Source organism: Cloeon dipterum, chromosome X, assembly GCF_949628265.1.
Source record: "Cloeon dipterum chromosome X, ieCloDipt1.1, whole genome shotgun sequence".
In the NCBI taxonomy this organism is placed as follows: Eukaryota; Metazoa; Arthropoda; class Insecta; order Ephemeroptera; family Baetidae; genus Cloeon; species Cloeon dipterum.
The window spans coordinates 23738562-23758731 of NC_088790.1; the positions used below are offsets into that span (position 1 = coordinate 23738562).

At 40.5% G+C, this 20170-nt stretch overlaps 6 protein-coding genes across 9 annotated transcripts; 3 read left to right on the plus strand and 3 right to left on the minus strand.

The window, feature by feature from the left end:
• The first annotated feature begins 924 nt into the window (after nucleotides 1-924).
• Nucleotides 925-2850, plus strand: LOC135946582 (ankyrin repeat domain-containing protein 16-like). Its single transcript, XM_065494864.1, has 5 exons — nucleotides 925-1055; nucleotides 1120-1247; nucleotides 1296-1461; nucleotides 1854-2332; nucleotides 2751-2850. Exons 1-5 carry the CDS (start codon nucleotides 982-984, stop codon nucleotides 2828-2830), a joined length of 927 nt encoding a protein of 308 aa, XP_065350936.1. The 5' UTR covers nucleotides 925-981; the 3' UTR covers nucleotides 2831-2850.
• LOC135946583 (craniofacial development protein 1) lies at nucleotides 2851-4362 on the minus strand. Its single transcript, XM_065494866.1, has 5 exons — nucleotides 4150-4362; nucleotides 3953-4070; nucleotides 3633-3896; nucleotides 3352-3579; nucleotides 2851-3290 (listed from the first exon to the last, which is right to left on the minus strand). Exons 1-5 carry the CDS (start codon nucleotides 4217-4219, stop codon nucleotides 3194-3196), a joined length of 777 nt encoding a protein of 258 aa, XP_065350938.1. The 5' UTR covers nucleotides 4220-4362; the 3' UTR covers nucleotides 2851-3193.
• A 541-nt stretch (nucleotides 4363-4903) lies between these two features.
• LOC135946472 (uncharacterized) lies at nucleotides 4904-10730 on the minus strand. Of its 2 annotated transcripts, none has more exons than XM_065494698.1 (13): nucleotides 10648-10730; nucleotides 10230-10334; nucleotides 9856-10169; nucleotides 9348-9443; nucleotides 9099-9293; nucleotides 8852-9040; nucleotides 8656-8799; nucleotides 8378-8470; nucleotides 7993-8273; nucleotides 7065-7825; nucleotides 6439-6957; nucleotides 5519-6024; nucleotides 4904-5456 (listed from the first exon to the last, which is right to left on the minus strand). In XM_065494698.1, exons 2-13 carry the CDS (start codon nucleotides 10296-10298, stop codon nucleotides 5255-5257), a joined length of 3369 nt encoding a protein of 1122 aa, XP_065350770.1. In that variant the 5' UTR covers nucleotides 10299-10334; nucleotides 10648-10730; the 3' UTR covers nucleotides 4904-5254. The 2 variants fall into 2 exon arrangements, with proteins under 2 accessions (XP_065350770.1, XP_065350769.1); XM_065494697.1 differs by having other exon boundaries at nucleotides 9099-9305.
• A 314-nt stretch (nucleotides 10731-11044) lies between these two features.
• LOC135947430 (smad nuclear-interacting protein 1-like) lies at nucleotides 11045-12741 on the plus strand. Its single transcript, XM_065496297.1, has 4 exons — nucleotides 11045-11205; nucleotides 11397-11723; nucleotides 11789-12096; nucleotides 12382-12741. Coding segments are annotated over exons 1-4 (963 nt in total). The 5' UTR covers nucleotides 11045-11203; the 3' UTR covers nucleotides 12708-12741.
• A 513-nt stretch (nucleotides 12742-13254) lies between these two features.
• LOC135947428 (insulin-like growth factor-binding protein complex acid labile subunit) lies at nucleotides 13255-15266 on the plus strand. Its single transcript, XM_065496295.1, has 2 exons — nucleotides 13255-13836; nucleotides 14137-15266. Exons 1-2 carry the CDS (start codon nucleotides 13336-13338, stop codon nucleotides 15022-15024), a joined length of 1389 nt encoding a protein of 462 aa, XP_065352367.1. The 5' UTR covers nucleotides 13255-13335; the 3' UTR covers nucleotides 15025-15266.
• A 258-nt stretch (nucleotides 15267-15524) lies between these two features.
• EDTP (Egg-derived tyrosine phosphatase) lies at nucleotides 15525-20126 on the minus strand. Of its 3 annotated transcripts, none has more exons than XM_065496292.1 (12): nucleotides 20000-20126; nucleotides 19622-19774; nucleotides 19221-19277; nucleotides 18941-19164; nucleotides 18610-18882; nucleotides 18330-18552; nucleotides 17594-17919; nucleotides 16994-17197; nucleotides 16519-16734; nucleotides 16375-16461; nucleotides 16051-16158; nucleotides 15525-15991 (listed from the first exon to the last, which is right to left on the minus strand). In XM_065496292.1, the coding sequence occupies exons 2-12, from the start codon at nucleotides 19718-19720 to the stop codon at nucleotides 15844-15846; spliced, it is 1965 nt and encodes a 654-aa protein (XP_065352364.1). In that variant the 5' UTR covers nucleotides 19721-19774; nucleotides 20000-20126; the 3' UTR covers nucleotides 15525-15843. The 3 variants fall into 3 exon arrangements, with proteins under 3 accessions (XP_065352364.1, XP_065352366.1, XP_065352363.1); XM_065496294.1 differs by lacking the exon at nucleotides 20000-20126 and adding an exon at nucleotides 19843-19866 and having other exon boundaries at nucleotides 16051-16155; XM_065496291.1 differs by lacking the exon at nucleotides 20000-20126 and adding an exon at nucleotides 19843-19866.
• Between the last annotated feature and the right edge of the window lie 44 nt (nucleotides 20127-20170).

The following is a 20170-nucleotide window of genomic DNA, read 5'->3' on the forward strand; positions in this document are numbered from 1 at the left end:
TCAAAACAAACTTTTCGAGGCCATGATCGGGGAATGAAACAAACCCCTTCCCCCTTGGGGACGGAAATTTAGAGTTAAATTAACTTATTCAGAACTGAGAGCGTTTTTGGAGGCGTTTCAAATGTTTTTCGCCACGAGAAACTCAATTCAGGACTTCATTTCATGTATTTGAGAGATCGCCCTGTAATCAGGAATAATCGTGAAAACTGTTTCGTTCCAATTTAATCATTATTTGGACGAGAAACAATTAAATTGTGGCCGCGCACCTGGAATAATTTACTTGTTTAATCCATTAATTTGCGCTATAAGCCGTTGGATGGTAAATTGCGTTTATTATTACGTGTTGTGCAAACGATTAATTATCGCATGTATTAATAGCAGCAGCCGACGTGCCCATTAGAGTTTGCTCCAGGTATTATCACATCCAATAAATTTGCACACCTCTCGCGCTTGTCTGCATTAGTGTGAGCGCCGGTGTATCACAATGTTGCATGTGGCACGTTCATTAGCACACACCTTGCAAAAGCTAATGCGCGGATAATTAGTCTCTTCCTGATTAATTAAAAAATGTATATATGCGTGCGATAAATCTATCAATATAGATATACAGCGCAGCAGAGAGAAGAGAAGCTAAAATTAATTATGCCATAATGTGCACTATGATAAAAGCAATTATTTATTTTCTGGATTTAAAAATTTAAATTGTAACAAGGAAAATTGTTAGTAAGTTTTTTAGGAATTCATTTCAGCGAGAGGATTTTATGATTTTTATACTTATTTGGAGCAGCAATTAAAATGTAATATAGGAATAAAAAGTGAAGGCAAAGTTGACAGCGCGATCTCCCGGGTGTTGAACACAGTAAAATCTCGAGAGGAGAGACGAGAGGGCAGCAGCCAGCAGTGTTTTCATTCCACCTCTATTTCATTTTCATGTGCTTCGCACAGATGTTAACCAAAAAATTATTATTTCTCTAAATTAGAATGGAAATTATCAATCAAAAGACTGGTGATACGGCCTTCCATAAAATTGTTTCAAACGGTCTTGAAGAGACAAGGTATTTGAACACTTAATTGTTTAAAGAATTTTATTTTAAAACTGAAAATTTCCTAATTGAACAGGAACTTCTGCGAGAGTTCAAAATACGAACAGAAAATATTGGAAGTCAGCAACTTCGCCTATCAAAGACCGATTCACGTGTCAGTTGCAGCGAAAAACCCTGCATTAGTGCGATACTTGCTGCAAAAAGGTAAAAAAATTATCGTGCACACAAAAACTTAATAATAATTTAATGCAGGTGCGGAGGTGGACTCGTTCAAAAAGGGTGACTGGACCTCTCTGATGGTCGCGAGTGCCCAAACCGGCGCCGCGGCTGCCGAGATTGCGGAAATTCTGATTGACGCAGGAGCGAATGCCGAGTTGAAAAATAAGGACGGCTGGACAGCAATGCACATCGCTTGCAGGCAAAAAATTTAGAAATTAAAAAAAAATTGGGCCACTGAAAATGTACAGAAGGGTTAATATCAGCCGGAAAGTTATTTTTCTTCCTCAGAAATAACTGCAATGTTTCACTGCAGTTCCTGGAATAATTTAAAGTAGGAATCTCAAAGACTATTTTGCGTCAGTGTTATAATTTATTTTAAAAAAAATTATGTATACCTGAAACGAGTATACTTTTAATTAAAAAAAACTCTTGCTTTGTTGAATTCATTTTTTTAATTCAGGTGAACAAATTTAAATTTTTTGAAAAATCCAGCTGTTGAAAAATTATAATTACTGTAATTTCATGCTTTTTTTTTGTTAATATTTTGCTTGTAATTTATATATTATTGATGGTTAATTTTTCAACGTGTAGGACGGGCCACGTGACCGTTGTCCAGCTGCTGGCAAGACACCGTCCAACCCTGGTGGCGACGCCATCGAGGAACGGTCGGCTGCCGCTGCACATTGCGGCGCTGAACGCGCACACCGCGGTGGTCAAGTTCCTAATCGAGGTCGGAGGGGTCGAAAGCGCGTCCAAGGCCGACTTTTGCGGCTCCACCCCAGTCCTAGACGCCGCCGCCGGAGGAAGCCTGGACACCCTCGCGTTTTTAGCCGAATTAGACGATTTGAGGAAGCACAAGGACGAACGAGGCTTAAATTGTCTGCACAGGGCGGCGCAAATCGGAAGCGTTGAGTTGCTGCGATTTTTGGTTGAAGAAAAACGGTTTAATTTGGATGAAGAAACAAGGGATGGATTCTCCGCGGTCATGCTCGCCGCCATGGAGGGGCAAGTCACGGCTGTGATTCTGCTCTTCCGCTTCGGAGCAGCAACGCAAACTTCTTCGAGAAATGGTACATAACAATTTATCGCAATTAGAGAGAGGGCTGTGAAATTTAGACGATTCCGATATTTTGATGCAGTTTTTTTTAATATATAGAAAGGTTCAGGATCGAGGAATTCAAGCAATTATTTCAATTGCAGAAATAATTACGGGACAATTTATCTAGTGAAAAAATAATTTTCCAATTTAGTTATTACGTTAAAATATATTAAGAATTAAGTGAAAAAATACTTTTATTCGAAGCTAATTTTAGGATCAATTCTTTATGAAATATGCCAACATTTTAAAACATTAGATTAGGGCGTCATGACCATTGGTCAAATTTTTTAAAATTGCAATCTTTTGAAGTTAAAACTGGTCCTTTAATTAGTGCAAAAATTAATCTTACATTGGCAAAAATGTTTTATTCGATATTTTAATTTTTCTAGTTTTTGCCCTTGCGAGAGGTCTGCCAAGCGAGGAATTGAAGCATCATTTTCTTAACTCAAAGGCTGGAGAAGTGAAATAAACTGTGATAGAAACAAATAATTGTTTTGACTTGATTTTAATGTAATTCCTTATTCTATACATATTACAGTCAATCGTATCTATAACCTAAATTTAGCATTTTAATCAGCTGATTAACACTGAAATGAATTTAGTCTCACACCGGAAGCTGCAAGGTATCTTTCCTCGAAAGAAAACAATTATTATGCTTTGTTTAAATGTTGATTCCAACTAGTTGGAAAATAATGTTTTAAAGTAGTTGTGATATTCATTTCTGTGAGTTCCGTGAAATCACCAAATAATTGTGGCTTTTCCGACGTGGAATAAATAATACATCACCAAGAATCACGGCAGATAGTGACTCCACTGTTGAAATGCCTCAGAATTAATGATTGCTCTTCCTGGCTGTGGCACGCATTTGCTTTTCGATCTCGAAGCGGCGCAGGTCGGCCCTTTGCAAAAAGTCCTGTCGCTCCAAAAACCTGAAGAGCAAAGATTATATGATAGAAAACAGCCCTGAAATTTCGAAACGACGAAACGCACCCTTGTTTGCCTCGATTGTGCGTCTGGATCTCCTCTTCGATGCCCTGCTGCGCTTTGAAATTCTGCCAGTCCATCTTTGACTTTTCCAGGGTGCTCAGTTTAGTTCCTTTGCCCTTGATTTGGGAGAGAATGCCAGCCAGGCCACCTTTACCTCGCTGCCCGCCCAAAACCAGCCCTCTCGAAGGCGCCGCCTGCTCCACAGGCTTCAAGGTTGACGGGCCAGTCAGTCTATTTTATTAATTTTAGACTTTGTCATTGAGAAAATTTGCAAGCAGCCTTACACGTGTGTTTCGCCTGCAAACTCGAAAAATTTCGGCTCCTCCTTCTCTTTTTTCTCCTCTCGCTTGCTATCACTTTTGCTTGGCTCTTCCGGCTTTGACACAGAGGCGGTGCAACTAGATTCTGTTTTGCTAACAGAGCCGCCCGTGTCCAACTTAAACGCGGCCCAAATGTCTTCAGCTCGCTTTTTCTCCTCCTCCTTGCAGACCGGCGCTTCCTCAGCCTTTTCCTCACTTTCTTCCACCTTAGCCTTTTTTCTTGGCTTTCTGAAGAGAGAATGTCGTGCATTTGACAGGATAAAATTAGACAGGAAACAACGTACTTTAATTTCTTGCTATTGGATCGCCTCTTTTGACCCGTTTCGGCGTCATTGTCTGAATTCTCTGCGCCTTCCTCTTCATCCCCGGACTTCGATTCTTCCGAGAGCTCATTCAGTTCTCCTGTAAAACACCTTGTTTACATTCCTGTTTTCCTCGCGTAAGAGAGATGAAGGTTGTGGAAATCAGAGCACTAACAAACCTTCTGGAACGTAATCTTCGTCGTCACTGCAGTCGCTCTCCGAATCGGCACGGTCCTCCAGGTTGGACATTATTTCAGGCGATCAAAATTCACTTCGAAATTTCGGAAGAATGGAAACGTGCCCTGCTAAAATCCGGCGTCGATTCTATTGGCCCAAATCCTCGATCACTCCTGGTCCACTTCCTTTGTAAATATGCAATCAGCTTGAACCAATGAGGTTCGAGTTGCTGAATTTTGTACTTCCCGCCATGCCGAATGTCCGTATAATAATAAGACAGCTGCAAGCGTTGTGACGTCATTCCCTGATCTGACGGGATTGGCTTTTAAAATATTCTTATTCATTTCATTGGCTGTTGAGGTGAAAATTTTAAAATTCGCGGTTGATATTTCATTTCGTTTGTGTCTTGAACTTAAGAACCTGAAGATAAGTCCTAGTCCATTTAGTCCAATTTGACGGCGGCAAACTAATAGTATATTTATTATATACTCTAGTTAATTCTTCTTTTAACAAATAAATTCCGACTCCATTTAGTCCTGGTAGAGGTTAAATTACGAATCGCTCAACAAACACCCAAATTTTCACTGTCGAATTACTGATTTTTGTCGTTTTTTGTAACAAGGAAATTCGCGTTTGGTTTTGTTGAGGAATGCGCAATGTTTCCGCTACAAAGAGGTTTAAGATTTTGTAAAAAATTAAGTAGTGGTAGGGTGTAACATGGGAAAGCTAGCAGGTAAAGAACAAATAATGTCTAACTTAATGTCGTAAAATATTTAAAATTTATTGTTACATTACGTGGCGTATTTAGTTCATTTAACAATTTTTGAATCTGACACACAGACACAGGATATATGTACGACTGTTTTTTATCGACTTGGGTCCTGTGTCTACCATCCTTCCTGTCCTTATGAAAGAGAAGAAAGGAAATTCTGTGATTCCTATAGTTCTTTGTATCCATGAGAATGATCAAGATGCGAAAATTCTTAATGCAGAAGTAACAGGATTGTTTGACTCATTCTTAAATCCTGATCTTGTTTACATCTTTATTTCAATTTTATTCTGATGGAAATTATTTAACAAATTTAAGACGATTCAGGTTTCAACGTATTATTTCTTGCTAACTCTCCTCCTTTTAGCATGTTTGCCTTTTGAACTGTTGTCAACTGCTTTCCTTTTAGCCTTTCCTTCTTTTCTTTGAAAGATTTCTCTGTTGATTTGGTTAATTCTAATCTGACGCCTCATTTCGAAAAAGAGGCGGATGATTTTGGTGCGGTAATTGCGGTGCTTTTCCTTCACAGCTTTGATGAAACTAAATTAAATATTAACCAATTAGAAATATAAATAATCGAAATCAATTAAAGAATTTCTTACGCTTTGGTCTGGTTAGGCTGCCTGGAAATAGAGTTTTTGTTCAGATCCCTAAACATGGCGTCCAGCTTTTTGACTTTTTTGACGAGATTGATCGATGCCGAGGCTGTCTCGGATTGCGGCCTGTCTTCCACCATCCAGTCTGGCTTTTTGCGTTTCTCCCTTTCTCTCGTCTTGCCTTTCACCTCAGGCAGCAATGTGCCCAAAGTAAAAGCCATTTCCTCCGCCAAGTGGCTCAAGCCCGCCATGTAGCACGGATCTTGCTCTGAATCAGGCGGGGTCCAGTCAGCGTTCCATTCCTCAGCAGTTTCGCCCTCGTTGCTGTCAGTCTCCACCTCGTCCCAATCTGCATCTTTGTCTTCCTCTGCGTCCTCAACACTGCTTTTGTACATCGTGTATACCACAGTCTCAGCACCACTGTAGCCCAACAAACTTCTGCCATCTGAAGATGGATGATTTTTTAATATGGTGCCTTCCTTCTCGATCATTTTGCCCAATTCTATGTTGCCCTAAAAAAGGAACATATAATATTTTATTAGTTAGTTGGAAAAATATCACCTATTTGGAAAAATTAATAATTACAAGTTTGAAATTCAAATTAAACAGCTGAAAATTTAACTTGTATTAAGAAAATTCCAATTTAGCCATCTTAGATTGCTTTAAATTTATTAAAAACATTATGACAGAACCCAAAAATTTTAAATAGCTCAAAATAGCATGATTTGTGTTCATTTTACGAACCCGTGACAATTAAAAGATAAGAAAATAATTGAAACCAGATTTTAAATGTAAATGAAATCCATAAATTAGTATAAATTCTTATGATTGAATTTTTGTTTTATAAAATAGAAAAAAATCCATAAGCCCGAATTGTGCTTTTCTATCGTAACTCAATGAATAAGGCAAAATGCAATTTTAATTACCAAGAGTGATAGGATGCCAATTCCCTGCTCATTGAATACCCTTTCAATCACTGCAGCGTTTGCTTTTCGACTAGGCACTCCGAAATTGTTGCAGAGACACAGCATTTTCATCCGTTCTTCAGCTTGAGTCACATCAGGTTGAGTGTTGGCTCCAAACATGGTCCGCCATAGACCTAGGAATTTCTTAAGGCTATCCAGGCTGAGCTGCGAGGTCAGGATCACGACCTTTTCGCCTGGGAACTTCTGATCTAAGTGCTCATAAAGCAGGGGAAGGGCTTTGCAGCACAAGTCGATCGAAACTTGAGAAGCCACCATGTTCAGTCTTGCTGTTCCCGAGTTCTTGGTCAAAACTCGTGCATTCCTCACTGCCTCAGAAATATGGAGCAATTGTTCACATTGTTCAGTCAATTGGCGACCAAACGGGAGTTTCTCAGCTGGAATGTTTGCTTCCAGGCGGTCCTCACTGACACTAAGAAGGTCGTTGAACACGCCGCCACCTTCACAGACTACGGCGGTCGCCTAGATAGGGAGAACAATTTCTCGTGATATTATTTTTTTCAAAACATAATTTAACTTGGGCATTATAGTTCATGAATCAAATCATATTATTTATTAAATTTGCTCACCTCAAACGCACGCCGTTCCTCTTCACCTCGAGTGCTGCCAAGTGCCCTCAGAGCCTCTGCCACCTTTGAGGAAAACACATCTGACGGAATTTTCTTATTCAGAGTATCCTTAGTCAGAGGGTTTTGTGGCATTTCTGAATTGACCAGTTCCTCCAGAGCCCATCGAGAGGCCACAAGCTTTCCATTTTCCTCCTGAGGATTCAAATCAATCCCTTCATCTAGAAGGCGATTGCAGAGGAGTTTCAGGCAGTGCGACGCCTCCGGCACCAGAAACACAGGTTCCTGCGTGGCAGGGTGCGAGAAGAAGGGCTTTTCCGCGCTAACCAGCAGCTTCTTCATCAGCTTCTGGTTCTCTTCTCTTAAATCGCAAGCAACGGCGACCACCGTGAAGTCAGCCTTGTGGAGCGCGGTCAGGATTTCCATCAGAGTTTCCTGCTTCATTATTTGACCGAATTCGTAGTAGACCGGCTGCGTCCAGGGCGAAAACAGGCCGGACACCTGGGCCACCTGCATGAAGCGGAGCGGCCCCACGACCTGGTCCTTCGTCCTGCTGACCGCCAGTTTGTAGGCGACGGGCACCCTGCCGAAACTGAGCACGCACACCCTGAGCAGCGGCTGCAACGCCTTTCCTGCGCATTCCATCAGGTGGATGACGCCTTCCATCAATCCAGGATGGATCTCCACAGACGCTAGGAACTCATGCAATTCTGATGCGGACGGCAGCGGCACAGTCTCGCCAATAATTGAGTACGCGCGTTCACCTGTCAAGGATTTATGAAAAAGCTTTAGAAAATAGTCGCCTGTCTAAAATTCCTAATAAAAATAATTTTTATCACCTATCACTGAATTTGCCAAAATGATTGTATTAGAATAAATCATTTGTTGAGCAAGATTTTAATCTAAAGGTAAGAAAACAATACCATTTTACCTGTGGTCAAAAGGGCCAGTGCCGAGTTGAATTCATGCTCGCTCCACGGGATGCTTTTCTTCCACACCATTCTGTCCAGCTGCACCTTGGTGAAGTGTTTGTACAGCGCTGTCATCGTTTCTGCGTCTTTCTCCTTCGTCACTTCAAGATCAGTCTTCAATTTTGCTATTTTCGCGTCGATGATGGCCAGTTTTTCGTTTGACTCCTTTATTTGCTGTTTCAGTTGGGCAGACTTTTTATTCTGCTCCATCAGCATCAAATTGGTGTCTTCTAGGAACTGACTGATGAAAATAATTGCATTACTGTGCTGCTCACTTTAAATCATAATTTAAAAAAAACATAACTAGAACTATGATTATATACATAATGTGGCGGTGTAATTTACCTGCTCACAACTTCAGCTGGGTACTTTTCAAAGCAGTATTGTGACTTTACCGCGTGTTCTGGCACGTTGTCATCATAAACTCTTGAGCAAATGCTGCAAAAATACAAACAAATCAAATGATATGGCAAAATTATCAGCATTAATTGATTTGACAGAATGAGGAGAGCTGTGTGTCAATGTGTCAATTGACAAGGCAAATTTTTGCAGACTCGCCCGTGCAAAGAATAAGGGTCTCCTTTTTCCAGTAATATGCAATTAAATATATTACGTGAGCTCACCTTTTGTATGCTGCTGATTCATTAAATGCCACTGAGAGCAGAAGTTTCAGAGCAGCATTCTCGAATTTGTCCTCGTCTGGCTTTTCCGCAGGTTTGGGATCAACATTGGACTGCGGAGCGTCCTTCACCTCAGCCACAGCAGCCCTATTAATACAAATTTTAAAACTTTCAAGCAGACGAAACTCTATTAATTTACTTGGGCTGCTTTTGGTTGTTACTTCCCGAATCGGTGGGAAAATTTGGCACTCCTGGAGCATCCTCAGCAATGTTTTTAGCTTTGACCGTTGCCTTTTCACTGGCCAGCGCGTCTTTTAGAGATGGTTTTGCAGGTTTGGGATCGACATTGGGCTGCAGCGCGTTCTCCACCTCAGCCACAGCACCCCTACTAATGTATTAATACAAATTTTAAGTCTCTCAAAGCAGATGAAACTCTATTTACTTACTTTGGCTGCACTTGGTTGTTTCTCCCAGAATCTGTAGGAAAATTTGGCACTCCTAGAGCATCCTCAGCAACTTCTTCAGCTTTAACCGGTACGTCAATGGCGTCAAAAAGAGCCAGCACATCTTTTAAGGATGGCTCGCCATCATCCGGGTCGCATTCAACTTTGATGTATGTAGTATCTATGTCAGTCTCCACCCTTAAACATCCCCTATTAATTTTATATATGTAATGTATAATTTTGATGTAGTACTTAATAGGTTGCAAAGCTTCTTTTACAGGTTTCTGAATTTTCGCATCGCCTGAGCACGTTTGCTTAGTTTCTTCTTGTTGTAGATTTTTCTTCGTCCTTCAAAAACACTTTTAATTAATTTCATTATCATTTTCACTCACTCCTGAACTTGTTATAACATTTCTTTTTTTTAATGCAGAAAAATTTAATCAACAGGCATTCACATAAGAAAGGATTTTAGGTCAGAAAATCAACCTCAAAGATGGGCATCAACCGTTTAAATGTAATGCAGCTGCCCTGCAACCTGCGGTGCCCCTAAAGTGCGGGGCTCGCCTCAAGAAATATATTTTTAGAGGCCGTGGCCGAATTTACTGTTTTGGTTAGCTTTGCACAAAGTTGCGGAGCTCTCAAGGCCTAAAATAAAAAATTAGACGCACCCTCGAAACCACTGATCCGCTAACAATAAGTCTACAGATTCTGATATATATCTGAATCCTAATGATAAAAAGCAATAATAATTGGATCTCACTCTTTCGGTCTTTTGCTCTCCTCAATGTCAATGAGTGGAGGATCATCATCTTCATATTCCTCCGGGTCCTGTCCTGGAAGGCACCGATCAGGCACTGCACTACGAAGCAGGATTTGGTCATTTGCAAGAAGTGCTCCAGTTTTGACCACGCGCTCAATTTTGGCAGTGATATACTGCTGTGCACTAAAGTGCCGGGAGCACACTCGTAAGTTGTTCCAGTTGTCCTGGTTTGGATCTATACTGAGCACTTCACACCATTTCTCTCGACAGTTCCGCGGAAATCTAAAGAAGCGAACGCCAATCACAGGATGCACCTGAATTAAATTTTGACGAACTTAATTTCTTCCAAATCACAGAATTTGGTATTAATTTACCTCTCGGAACCTTGGCGACGAGAATAGAGATTTAGAGGTCGTAGTGCAGCCCTCCACACTGCACTGCATTTTGGATTCCTAAGTCAAAGGCGCTTTAAAATCCGACTGTGAAAATAAGGACGTACATAGATTTAAAATAAAAATACAAAAATGTTATAATATTTACATAAAATGGAAAGTTAATATTTGTGACTAATTGTGACAGTATATTAAAAATTATAAACAATAGATAATTGCAGTTCAGTATGAGCTACATGTGCGTTATTAAACATAACACAATGTAAATTTGATCAATTTCAAAAAATTCATGCAGTGACAGCAGTTGTGCATCGTTCATCAAAGCGTCGAATTTGTAGAGGTAACTGAAAACACTGCCAATTCTCTATTTTGCAAGAAGGATTATATGACAATTACAAACCAAGCCCAAAATTTGGAGAGCAGTCTATGAAATCGCTTAACTTCGACTAAACACGTGAACGCGCAACGCGTCCGGCCGAGTCTAGCAAAACAAGCCTTCAAAGCAAGGAAGAAACGGGAGGGGTCATGGGAGGGAAATTATTTTAAACAAAAGTGGCGCGAAAGATTTTGGTGGCACACTGAACACTGAACTTGCCAACAATGCTAACTTGGCCTCGGAAGGTTGCTGAAAAACAGGAACAACTCATGCTGATCTAACTCGCAATTTCCACTACATATGTAACACAATCTGTCTTCACATTCACAAGATTTTTTTTGTTTAAAGTTTTTTTTATCTCAGCGCCTGACTGTAGAGAGCTTTCCACTTGAAAGGATTGGTTGAAAAAGGGGGCGTGACCACACACCAGATGATTCGACTAGCTCTCGATCTCAAAACACAAACATAGCATAAAAAACAATATTATCAGTTTATTTTATTGCTAGCCATAATCCTCGATTGAGATTTTTGCTGGAGCCAAATATAAAGACACAACGTTTATTTTAATAATACGTTCAAAATGTAAGTTTGTTTCATTGACGTGGAAGTTGGATTATTTTGCTCTCGGGAGTTCAAGGCTACAAAATACAAACGGCTGTTGTTCTACTTTCACAGAAATAATCTAAATTTTTCCTTTTCATTCAAAATTTTCACAACGGCTGGCTTGAATAAGTTGTTTTTAATACATTTTTTTGCTTGACTCGAATTTCCAGGAGATCACCTTCGAGAACGTCTTCATCCACGCGCCATCACCAACACAGGACAGCCACAAAGAGTAGAAGACGCTCAGACTCTTCTGATTCAAATTCTGGTGGAGATGTGAGGCGCAGAGAAAAGTCCAGGAATGAGAGAAGGCCGAAACGCACAAGAAGTCGCTCGAGTTCGTCGAGTGAAGGTTCAAAGAGGAGGCGGAATGATGCGAAAGGACGCGTTAAGAAGGAACGCAGCAGGTCTGCATCTCCGGAAGTGGACGATTGGAGGCACAGACAGAGGCGCGGGAATGACGAAAGAAGAGGAGGCCGAGGCGGTCGTGGTGCTAGGTAATTCTATTTTATTCTTATAAAGGAAGAGCAATTATTAACAATTAATATAAATTATTCTTCAGAGGAGGCCGAGGAGGCTTCCGGGGGCGGGGTCGGGGGCGGCGCGGGCCTGGTGAGGAGGAGAGTTTCGAGTGGGGCAAGCAGGCCGACAGGGAGGAAAAGCCGGAGGTCAAGGTGGAGAAGGAGCAGCCCAACTTCGGACTGTCCGGCAAGCTGACTGAGGCCGCCAACATGGTCAATGGCGTCGTCGTCAAGTACTCGGAGCCACCAGAAGCGAGGAAGTCCACCAAGCGCTGGCGTTTCTACGTCTTCAAGGGAGAAGAGACGCTGCCCACGCTATACATTCACAGACAGAGCGCCTATTTGATAGGTTAGTCCACTTTATATGAAATGCAAAATTTTCCAGGAAATTTCCTTAATATCAGATTGGCTGGAAAATTGCAAATTGTCTTAAATTAATTGCTCCAATTTTTCTCAGGGGTGTTTTTTTTACATAAAAAGCCATTTTATTAGCTTGTAGGCTAAATTTCAGAAAAAAATAATCGATTTTTTCCCTCCCTTGCTGAAAAAATTCTAATTGACCTAATTCTGCAAGTACTCAGATAAAAACATCTGTGGCTACGCACAACCTGAAGCTTATTTCTTAATTTTGAAGGTAAAGACAGACGCGTGGCAGACATTCGACTGGACCACCCGTCCATCTCTGCGCAGCACGCGGCCCTGCAGTACCGGCTGGTGTCAATCAAGTCTGATGATGGCGTGCGCTCCTTCAAAGCCATTCGGCCGTACATTATTGACCTCGAGTCCTCCAATGGAACCTTCCTCAACAACAAGAAAATCGAGCCAAAGCGTTACGTGGAGCTGAAAGAAAAGGACGTGCTTAAGTTTGGATTCAGTTCGCGTGAATATGTGGTGCTGCACGAGCACAGCCAGGACAATGACAGTGCTGAGGAAATCGTTGACGAAGGCCCTAATGCTTAAATTAAATAAATTACACGGGAGAATTGATTTTTAACTGCTTTGTGTGATTTAAATTCTATTTTATTTAAAGTTCTGTCCATCTGGTATTTTTAAAAAATATCCAAACTGCATAGAATATAAGTATATCATTTTTAAAAATCTGATACTATGATAAAATTTTTTTATGGTCAAAAAAATGGCTGCAGTCCATTTTTCAGCCTTAAAAAGTAAAATTCAAAGCTTTAAATAATTAAAACATTTAAATCAAACAATTCAAGAAGCGGAAAATCAATTTAAAATCTAAAAAGACTATTCTTTTAAAAAATTTCAAACATTTTGATTTTAAAACGTCATTGGTGCAATATTGTCAAACTGCTGTAAGAGACCAAGTTATTTTAAAAAAACTGAACAAATTTTTTATACTTTTATAATTATAATAAATTTGCAACCATTTAAAATTTCTCAATGCTCTGTAAAGTGGTAACAAACAACCTGATTACTTCATAAAATGTAGGTTTATGCATTGCAAATCCAAATAACAATCCCTGCTTTCACAAAGATGATGAGATTAGGTCAGACTGGGGGTCAAGTGATATCTGCTGCTGGATTAACTTTTCGCCAGTCTGTCACCAATTGAGTGGAGGAAAACATGCGGTTTTTCCGCCTTGTTGCATTTTTCTCGTCCTTGGGGCTCCTGATGGTCTCAGGATCCTCAACCCCAAAGTGTCCTGATTCGTGCACCTGTCCCGAGCACCCTGAGGATCTCTTCGTGATCGACTGCCCCGGACTGAGCGCCTTGGTTCTTCCCAACAACACCCTGCAAGTGGACTGCCTGCAGGACTTTGACCCTGACAAATTTCCGGGAAAGTTTCCCTCCGCCCCTGAGGTGTCCCTGACCAACTGCCCGCCAGACGCGTTTTCCTCCGACCTGACCAAGAGCCTGTTCCTGCGAAACCTATCCAAGCCAACCTCCAGGGTTAGGCTGGGCAGCTGGCCGAGTTTGCAAAAGCTGGACGTGTCGCACAATGAGCTCGAGTTCCTCTCCTCCAGGTTTTTGGAAGGGATGAACGGCGTTGTACAGCTCGACCTTTCCAGATGCCGCCTCCTCTTCATCTACCCCTCTGTCTTTAAAGATTTTTCGCTTCTGCAGGTAGGAAAAACAATTTGTTTATTTTATTTTAAGTTTGTTTCCTCTTTGGATAAAAATAGTTTTCTTAGTTATTACAAATATTTGGAATTAATTAAAAATTTAATGGGATTTCTAAATTAAATTATAATTGTGCCATCTTTAGGGCAATTTTTTCATTACATAATTTTCTGGTGTTGATTACAAAGTGTTAGATTTTAAATAATGACTTGAGCAATTAAGTAATTTTAAATAATTGAGAGTTAAGTTATCGTTACCTTCCTCTGTATTGTAAATATTGTTAAAAACAATTATATTTTTTAGGAGCTGTACTTGGAAGACAACAAGCTGACCGAAATCGAAGATAACCAATTTGGAGAGTTGTCCAGTTTGTGGCTGCTGCATCTGTGGGGCAACCGCCTGTCCCGCTTGGAAAACAACTCGTTCTCCGGGCTGACAGAGCTGCGGCAGCTCGACCTGTCGCACAACCGGCTCTCCACCATAAACCCGGTCATCCTGGCCCCTCTAAAAAAATTGCAGCACCTGGACCTGTCGCACAACAGGTTCCAGTCGCTGCCAGGCAACCTGCTGAGGCACAGCTCCAAGCTGCAGGTCTTCAAATTCGAGCACAACCTGAAACAGAGTGTCCGCAATCCTGACGCCGAGTGGCTGCAGACGATTGAGATTCCTCAGGGCTTCCTGTCGGACCTGCCCGACCTGAGACGCGCCTCCTTCGCCGAATCCGCGGTGGCCGTTGTGCCCAGGTTCCTCCTTCGAGGCTCGGCCAGCCTGACGCACCTGAACCTTAAAGGCAACCGCCTGACGACCATACCTAAATTCTTCCTGCTCGACGCCGTGCAGCTCAGGTGGATGGACCTCAGCCATAACCAGCTGTCCAGCGTGACTGGCGACCTGCTCTCAGGACTGTCCACCAGCCTGCTCTACCTGAACGTCAGCAACAACCGGCTGAGCTCTCTGCCACCGGGAGCTGTCTACGAAAGTGTCCACGTCCTGGACATGAGACACAACGAGCTGGAGACCCTGTCTAATGACGTCACTCAGCAGCTCAGGAAGAATGTCGATTTGAGGGAGTTGTTCTTTGTGCAGGGCAATCCTTGGAATTGCAAAGATAGAAATACGGAAGAGTTATTCAAAATTGTTGTCCAGATTTTGGACAAGGGAGTCGCGTCAGACTTTGAAAGTGGCTGTTAATGCGACAAATAATAACACTGGAGTATGATTATTTATTGAATTATGATTGTATAGAATATTTTAAATTAAAAGAGAATGGAAATCATTTTGAAATCTACTCGATTGGACTCCAAACTCTCAGATTAATTTAAAACCATATTTCCAAAAGCTATTTTTTAGTTTTTAGTACTTGAAAAAAAATTGTAAATGTCCTTACAGATTAAGTTGGATGAGAAAATAAATTCATGTGATTCAAATTTTGATAGATGATTGTAAAATCATTTTTAGTCAGAAGACATTTTTTATCAAATTGATTGACAAGTTTAGTCGCCTATCAAATTCTCATTAATTCCAATTTTATTTCTAATTTGAGATTTTCTGGAACGGTATCCATCAAAACTCAATTAAATATTAGATTTAATAGCATTGATCCCATTAATTTAACTCCACAAATTAATCACAAAATTTTCCCAAAAATCCTAGTTATTTCATTGAACAGTTTTAATCTATTTATTAATAGCAACATCCTAAGAGCAGCAGCTGGTAACAATTAAGATTTTCCTTTTTTAAATGTTTAACAGAGCCGCTTTTATTCCTTGTTTGACATTAATCTGCAAAAATGGCAGCAGCAGATGAAAATACGAGTTTACGCAATACAATCGGTGTTAATATAAAATTAAAAAACGTTATCTTCTCTCTTACGGTCGTACATGTATGAAAATTGAAAATGACTCAAAGAGGCAACAATGGAAAAGAGAACGCGTTACGGAAAGGTACGTAAAATTGGGAGAAAACTAGTTTGCAGTCTTCTTTGATGCGAAGTCTCACTCCAAATCACGATCAAGAATGCGCAGTCTGGAAAATGCCGACTCTTTCGGCAAAGTTCCCGAAAATAGATGTCAGGCTGATTCTCTCCGCAGGCACCGGCGTCATCGAGTGGTAGATGTTGAAAAACAGGCTCTGCACCGCTTTCAGTTTCTCTTTCCTCCTGATAATTCATTTAAGTTAGATTTTTGAACAATGTGACCAATCAGATGAAAAACTTACGTGTGGGGGTATTCTCCTAGGATCGGGTCCGTTGCGCAATTTTCATTTTCGATCACTGTGATGCTTGAGTTAGCCATGTCCTCCGCAGCTTTAATCGTCATCATGCTGCTAGATATTTAGAAAATAAAAATTATATAGCAGTTCTGTTGGTACATTTTCCAATGTAACAAAATTGATATAAAAATCCGGTTTGGACAGTTTTGTTTAAATTAGAAAAGTAAGAAAGAACAAATTAAAATGAGTTTAAAACGTTTTTCAGATTTTCCAACAGTAAAAAATTGGAACTCTTCCAAAAACTACTGCAAAAATATTTTAAAATCTCACCTATTCCTGGCAAAGACAACTGAATCAGCCATTCCGCATGAGGTGTATCCTGTGCGAAAACTGCCATGGTCTGTGATGATCTGCCAACTGATTAAATAAATTAATTTTAACAACAAGCAGTACAAAAAAAGCTTTTGTGCAAACCTTCCAGCCACGGAGCCGTTTGAGTCGTGCCGACTCCTGATCCTAGCCCTTGGAACTGCCACAGGACTGGAATGTGATTCGACAGGCCGTGGGCTTGAAATCTGGATTGGACTAGACGACAGATGATCACATGTGCTCACTACTTCAGACTCTGCGGGTTTTGATTCTGTTGGCATAACAGATGGCTCCCACGTACATTCACTCGCTGAGCTCGCCCTGAAAAAAATTGTCCTATTTTAATACATTTCTTAAGATACAGATTAAAAAATTAATTACTCCTATAATTGCAAAACTGAATCAGCCCAGAAATTAAAAAAAAAACAATTAGGATTTTTAACCAAATTTTTCTGAGCTGACCGGATAACTTTTAATTGAATTTAATTCTTCCAAAATAATTGCTGATGAAATTTTAAAATCAGGGTTATTTATTTTGTCTGCGGACTTTTCCAACGATATTATTTAAACATAGAATTACCCATATTGAGATTGCTCCATATATGCTGGTAGATTACTGTACACAACCGGTTGCTCTTCGCTTCTGCTTGAGCTTAGACTGCTTGAAACCGAACTTTCCTGGGTGTAAAGGATCTTCTCCTCAAGATCATCAAAATCGGCAAACGAGGACGACTCGGACTCGTGCCTGGCGGAAGTGCTGACCATTGGAGACCGCTTCCTTGGCCTAAATTCACAAAAATAATACAATTTCTTCATTTTCCACGCCATAATATACAGTAAAGCAAAGGCCGAACCTCTTCCCTATGTTCCCGTTTAAAAAACAACAAAGTTGCGAATTTTGGCGCGAAACCCCAGAAATCAACGCGTTTCGTCCCGGGGAGGCATATTATCAAGTCAGAAATCAAATTTAAAAAAAAAACAGTTTAAAATAGCGCAAGGGGCGTCGGCAGCGGTGGAGGCAGGCGGGGGCGGCAAAGAGGCCTTAAAAGCGTAGAATTTTATGGCGAGTCTGATAAACTTTGGTTGTTTACTGTGCGACCCATAGCGGCCAATTAATTTTTAAAGTCCAAAAACGCCCGTGCTCAAGGGGCGGAAGCCGGTTGTTAATTTGATTAATTACCTGAGGAGACTAAATTCATTTTCGGAGAGGTGAGTGAGGAAGTGGAAGCAGAAAAAGAGTATCTCCTCGCCTCTGCTCAGTCTGTCAGAAAGGTGGTGGCCAAAGAGCATCCAGTCGTAGGCCAAGGTGAGGTAGAGAATGTCCGCCGCCGACAGCGACTGGTGCGCCAAGTTGTCGGCCCACAACGACAGCCGCAACAGGCTGATGAACAGTGGCGTCCGGTCCCAACCACTGATGCAGTGCAGCAAAAGCCCGTCGTTCGACTCGTGCACGTACGACAGGATCAACAGCATGTAGTTCTTCGTCAGCTCAGTCAAGTCCCATTTCTGGATCACATTTGGATAATTATTTAGGATTAATTTTGACAGATTGAGAAAAATAAAATCAAGGTTCTGAAATGCAAAAAATGCCTATTTATGGAGCTGATAAATTGAATGCCCTTTTATGGTTTGGTAAAATTTTCATTAGTACCAGTAAACAAATTTAAAAACAAGTTGATTTGTTTTTTTAACAATATGAATTATCTTCTGATGAGATATAAAAATGCCGAGCAATTATTTAGAGCTTAATAGAGCTTTTATCAACTATTTTGTCCAAAAGAAAATAAATTTGTTTTTCCTGGAAAATAAATACATTAATTTGAAGCTCCCATTTATGAGAAAAAATATTTCTAACAATTTATTGAGCTGTTCTATTTCACAAGAAATTATTGAGAAAAAAAATCAGTATTAATTACCTGATATTCGCTCCAGTCTAGTTTCAGTTGTGACAAAAAGTCGTCTTCAGGAATGTCGAGCCCAGTGTCCACCTGAGGATCGCTCCAGTTGTACAAGAGGCCATCGCTGCAGTGCGTATTGTCTCGAAACTCTTTGAAAAATTCACAACCAGGATAGGGAAGAGACAAAATTTTGAAGTCGTTGTATCTGTTTTCTTTGTCCACCTTTTCCGAAGAGGTAACACTGTGAAATTTGAATAGTAAAATACTTTTATTTAAAATATCAGGGTATAAAACTCACTAAACACCAAATTTGATCTTTTTCTTCTCCACCATGAAGTCGATGATGGTCCCAATATTGAGCATTTTCAGCAGTTTAATGTCTTTGTTGCGCACTTTATCAAACAACGGCCACTCTCCGGGCTTTAAGGCATCGATGTCCGCTTCCTCCTCCAAATCGTCTTCGTGTTCAACGGTGCTTGGTGGCGAAGGCGAATTATTGCCGGAAGAAGAAAAGAAGAAGTTGAATCCACAGCGTCCGTACAGCTCAGGCCCACCAGATAGAGTAGACGACCTGGAAAATAATTTCAATATAAAAATAATCTTTGGTGCTGATTGACTGAAGCTCTCACCTGCAGATGTGTTTGCCGCGGTAGAGAATAACAGGCACCGGAAATCTGGACCTGCACCTGGCAATGCGGGCTTTCGAAATGGCATCTTTCATTTTGGCAGCGTCGAGAGTGCCTTCGTAAATAGTAGATGGCTGCTCGGAACTTGATGCATGCTTCTCACTCTCGAGAACGATCAGGTGACTTGGGTAGCGGCTGCTCAACTCGCCAGTCGAATTATCAATATACTGTCAAGAGAATTCTTGTTAATTCAAATTTCTGGTGAGTTAAAAAATTGTTTTACCGAGCACTCATAGTCCAGGGACACCAAATGAATGCATTTGTTCATCGCCTCCGTAGCCTGTTAAAATATGAAATGATTATTTCAATCAAAATGAAAAGAATTAACCAAACAAAATTTCATTTGTAATTCTTGATATAATTTTATCGAAATACTAATGCTTTGAAAACATCATAATTAGTGATAATGGTTTTTCTTGTGAGCTTAAGCTGCATTGAAACTGCTGGAATGATACGTAAATGATGTGTACATAATGACGTGTGCAGTTTTAAACACACACGTGCAATAAATATTTTTTATATTCCCATTTAAACCGTCACAAATTTAAAAAAATTCATAACAATTTCAGGTCTTTCAAATTAAAATTAAAATGTTTAGATAAAGTGACAAAAATGTTATCTTACGACGGGGTTGGTTTCGCTTGCTCTGTATGTTGATGTGGAAAAATAGTGCAGCAGCTGCTGCAGCTCCTTAATCAAAGTCCTGCTGCCGTCCATTCTCATTTATCCGTGATAAGTCGATTTGAAGAACAGACCTCTACTGCTGAACATATTTGGCTGTAACGTACAACAAGGAACAGAATTATTCGACTGAGAAAATAAATAGAGAAAGCTCTGCGTCTTACGTGTGATCTTTTACAGAATCAAAATATGGGGAATTAAAATCAAGGGAGACACGAATAAGTGACAGCAGCGCCGTTAGAAAAGCGCCACACTAAGCAGCAGCTGACTGCTAGTAAGACAATGAAATTTCGCGGACCAATCATGGCCTGCTATGCGCACCTTCGTGTAAAGAAGACTTAGCCTCTGTTGCGCATTTGTGTTTCCAAATGTGAAAATCTGCCAAAGACACCCGTGATTTATGGTTCATTCTATTTTTAGCAGAAATGAAATTCTGACTGCTGTTTTCTCGGATTAAAATACAATGCCGCTTCTAAAACTGACATTTGCACG

What these genes read in the sequence shown, in the direction of transcription:
- LOC135947428 (XM_065496295.1), top strand. Translation starts at nt 13,336, where the DNA reads ATGCGGTTTTTCCGCCTTGTTGCATTTTTCTCGTCCTTGGGGCTCCTG. An exon ending in AAGATTTTTCGCTTCTGCAG is followed by an intron (nt 13,837 to 14,136) that starts GTAGGAAAAACA and finishes TATATTTTTTAG; the next exon opens with GAGCTGTACTTGGAAGACAA.
- LOC135947430 (XM_065496297.1), top strand. An exon ending in CGAGGCGGTCGTGGTGCTAG is followed by an intron (nt 11,724 to 11,788) that starts GTAATTCTATTT and finishes ATTATTCTTCAG; the next exon opens with AGGAGGCCGAGGAGGCTTCC. An exon ending in ACAGAGCGCCTATTTGATAG is followed by an intron (nt 12,097 to 12,381) that starts GTTAGTCCACTT and finishes TTAATTTTGAAG; the next exon opens with GTAAAGACAGACGCGTGGCA.
- LOC135946472 (XM_065494697.1), bottom strand. Translation starts at nt 10,298, where the DNA reads ATGCAGTGCAGTGTGGAGGGCTGCACTACGACCTCTAAATCTCTATTC. An exon ending in TTGGCATCCTATCACTCTTG is followed by an intron (nt 6,025 to 6,438) that starts GTAATTAAAATT and finishes TTCCTTTTTTAG; the next exon opens with GGCAACATAGAATTGGGCAA. An exon ending in CAGCCTAACCAGACCAAAGC is followed by an intron (nt 5,457 to 5,518) that starts GTAAGAAATTCT and finishes TATTTAATTTAG; the next exon opens with TTTCATCAAAGCTGTGAAGG.
- LOC135946583 (XM_065494866.1), bottom strand. Translation starts at nt 4,219, where the DNA reads ATGTCCAACCTGGAGGACCGTGCCGATTCGGAGAGCGACTGCAGTGAC. An exon ending in TTTGCAGGCGAAACACACGT is followed by an intron (nt 3,580 to 3,632) that starts GTAAGGCTGCTT and finishes TTAATAAAATAG; the next exon opens with ACTGACTGGCCCGTCAACCT. An exon ending in CACAATCGAGGCAAACAAGG is followed by an intron (nt 3,291 to 3,351) that starts GTGCGTTTCGTC and finishes TTTGCTCTTCAG; the next exon opens with GTTTTTGGAGCGACAGGACT.
- EDTP (XM_065496292.1), bottom strand. Translation starts at nt 19,720, where the DNA reads ATGAGAATGGACGGCAGCAGGACTTTGATTAAGGAGCTGCAGCAGCTG. An exon ending in CGCGGCAAACACATCTGCAG is followed by an intron (nt 18,883 to 18,940) that starts GTGAGAGCTTCA and finishes ATTATTTTCCAG; the next exon opens with GTCGTCTACTCTATCTGGTG. An exon ending in AATGAATTTAGTCTCCTCAG is followed by an intron (nt 17,198 to 17,593) that starts GTAATTAATCAA and finishes TTGTGAATTTAG; the next exon opens with GCCAAGGAAGCGGTCTCCAA.
- LOC135946582 (XM_065494864.1), top strand. Translation starts at nt 982, where the DNA reads ATGGAAATTATCAATCAAAAGACTGGTGATACGGCCTTCCATAAAATT. An exon ending in AACGGTCTTGAAGAGACAAG is followed by an intron (nt 1,056 to 1,119) that starts GTATTTGAACAC and finishes CTAATTGAACAG; the next exon opens with GAACTTCTGCGAGAGTTCAA. An exon ending in GCAATGCACATCGCTTGCAG is followed by an intron (nt 1,462 to 1,853) that starts GCAAAAAATTTA and finishes TTCAACGTGTAG; the next exon opens with GACGGGCCACGTGACCGTTG.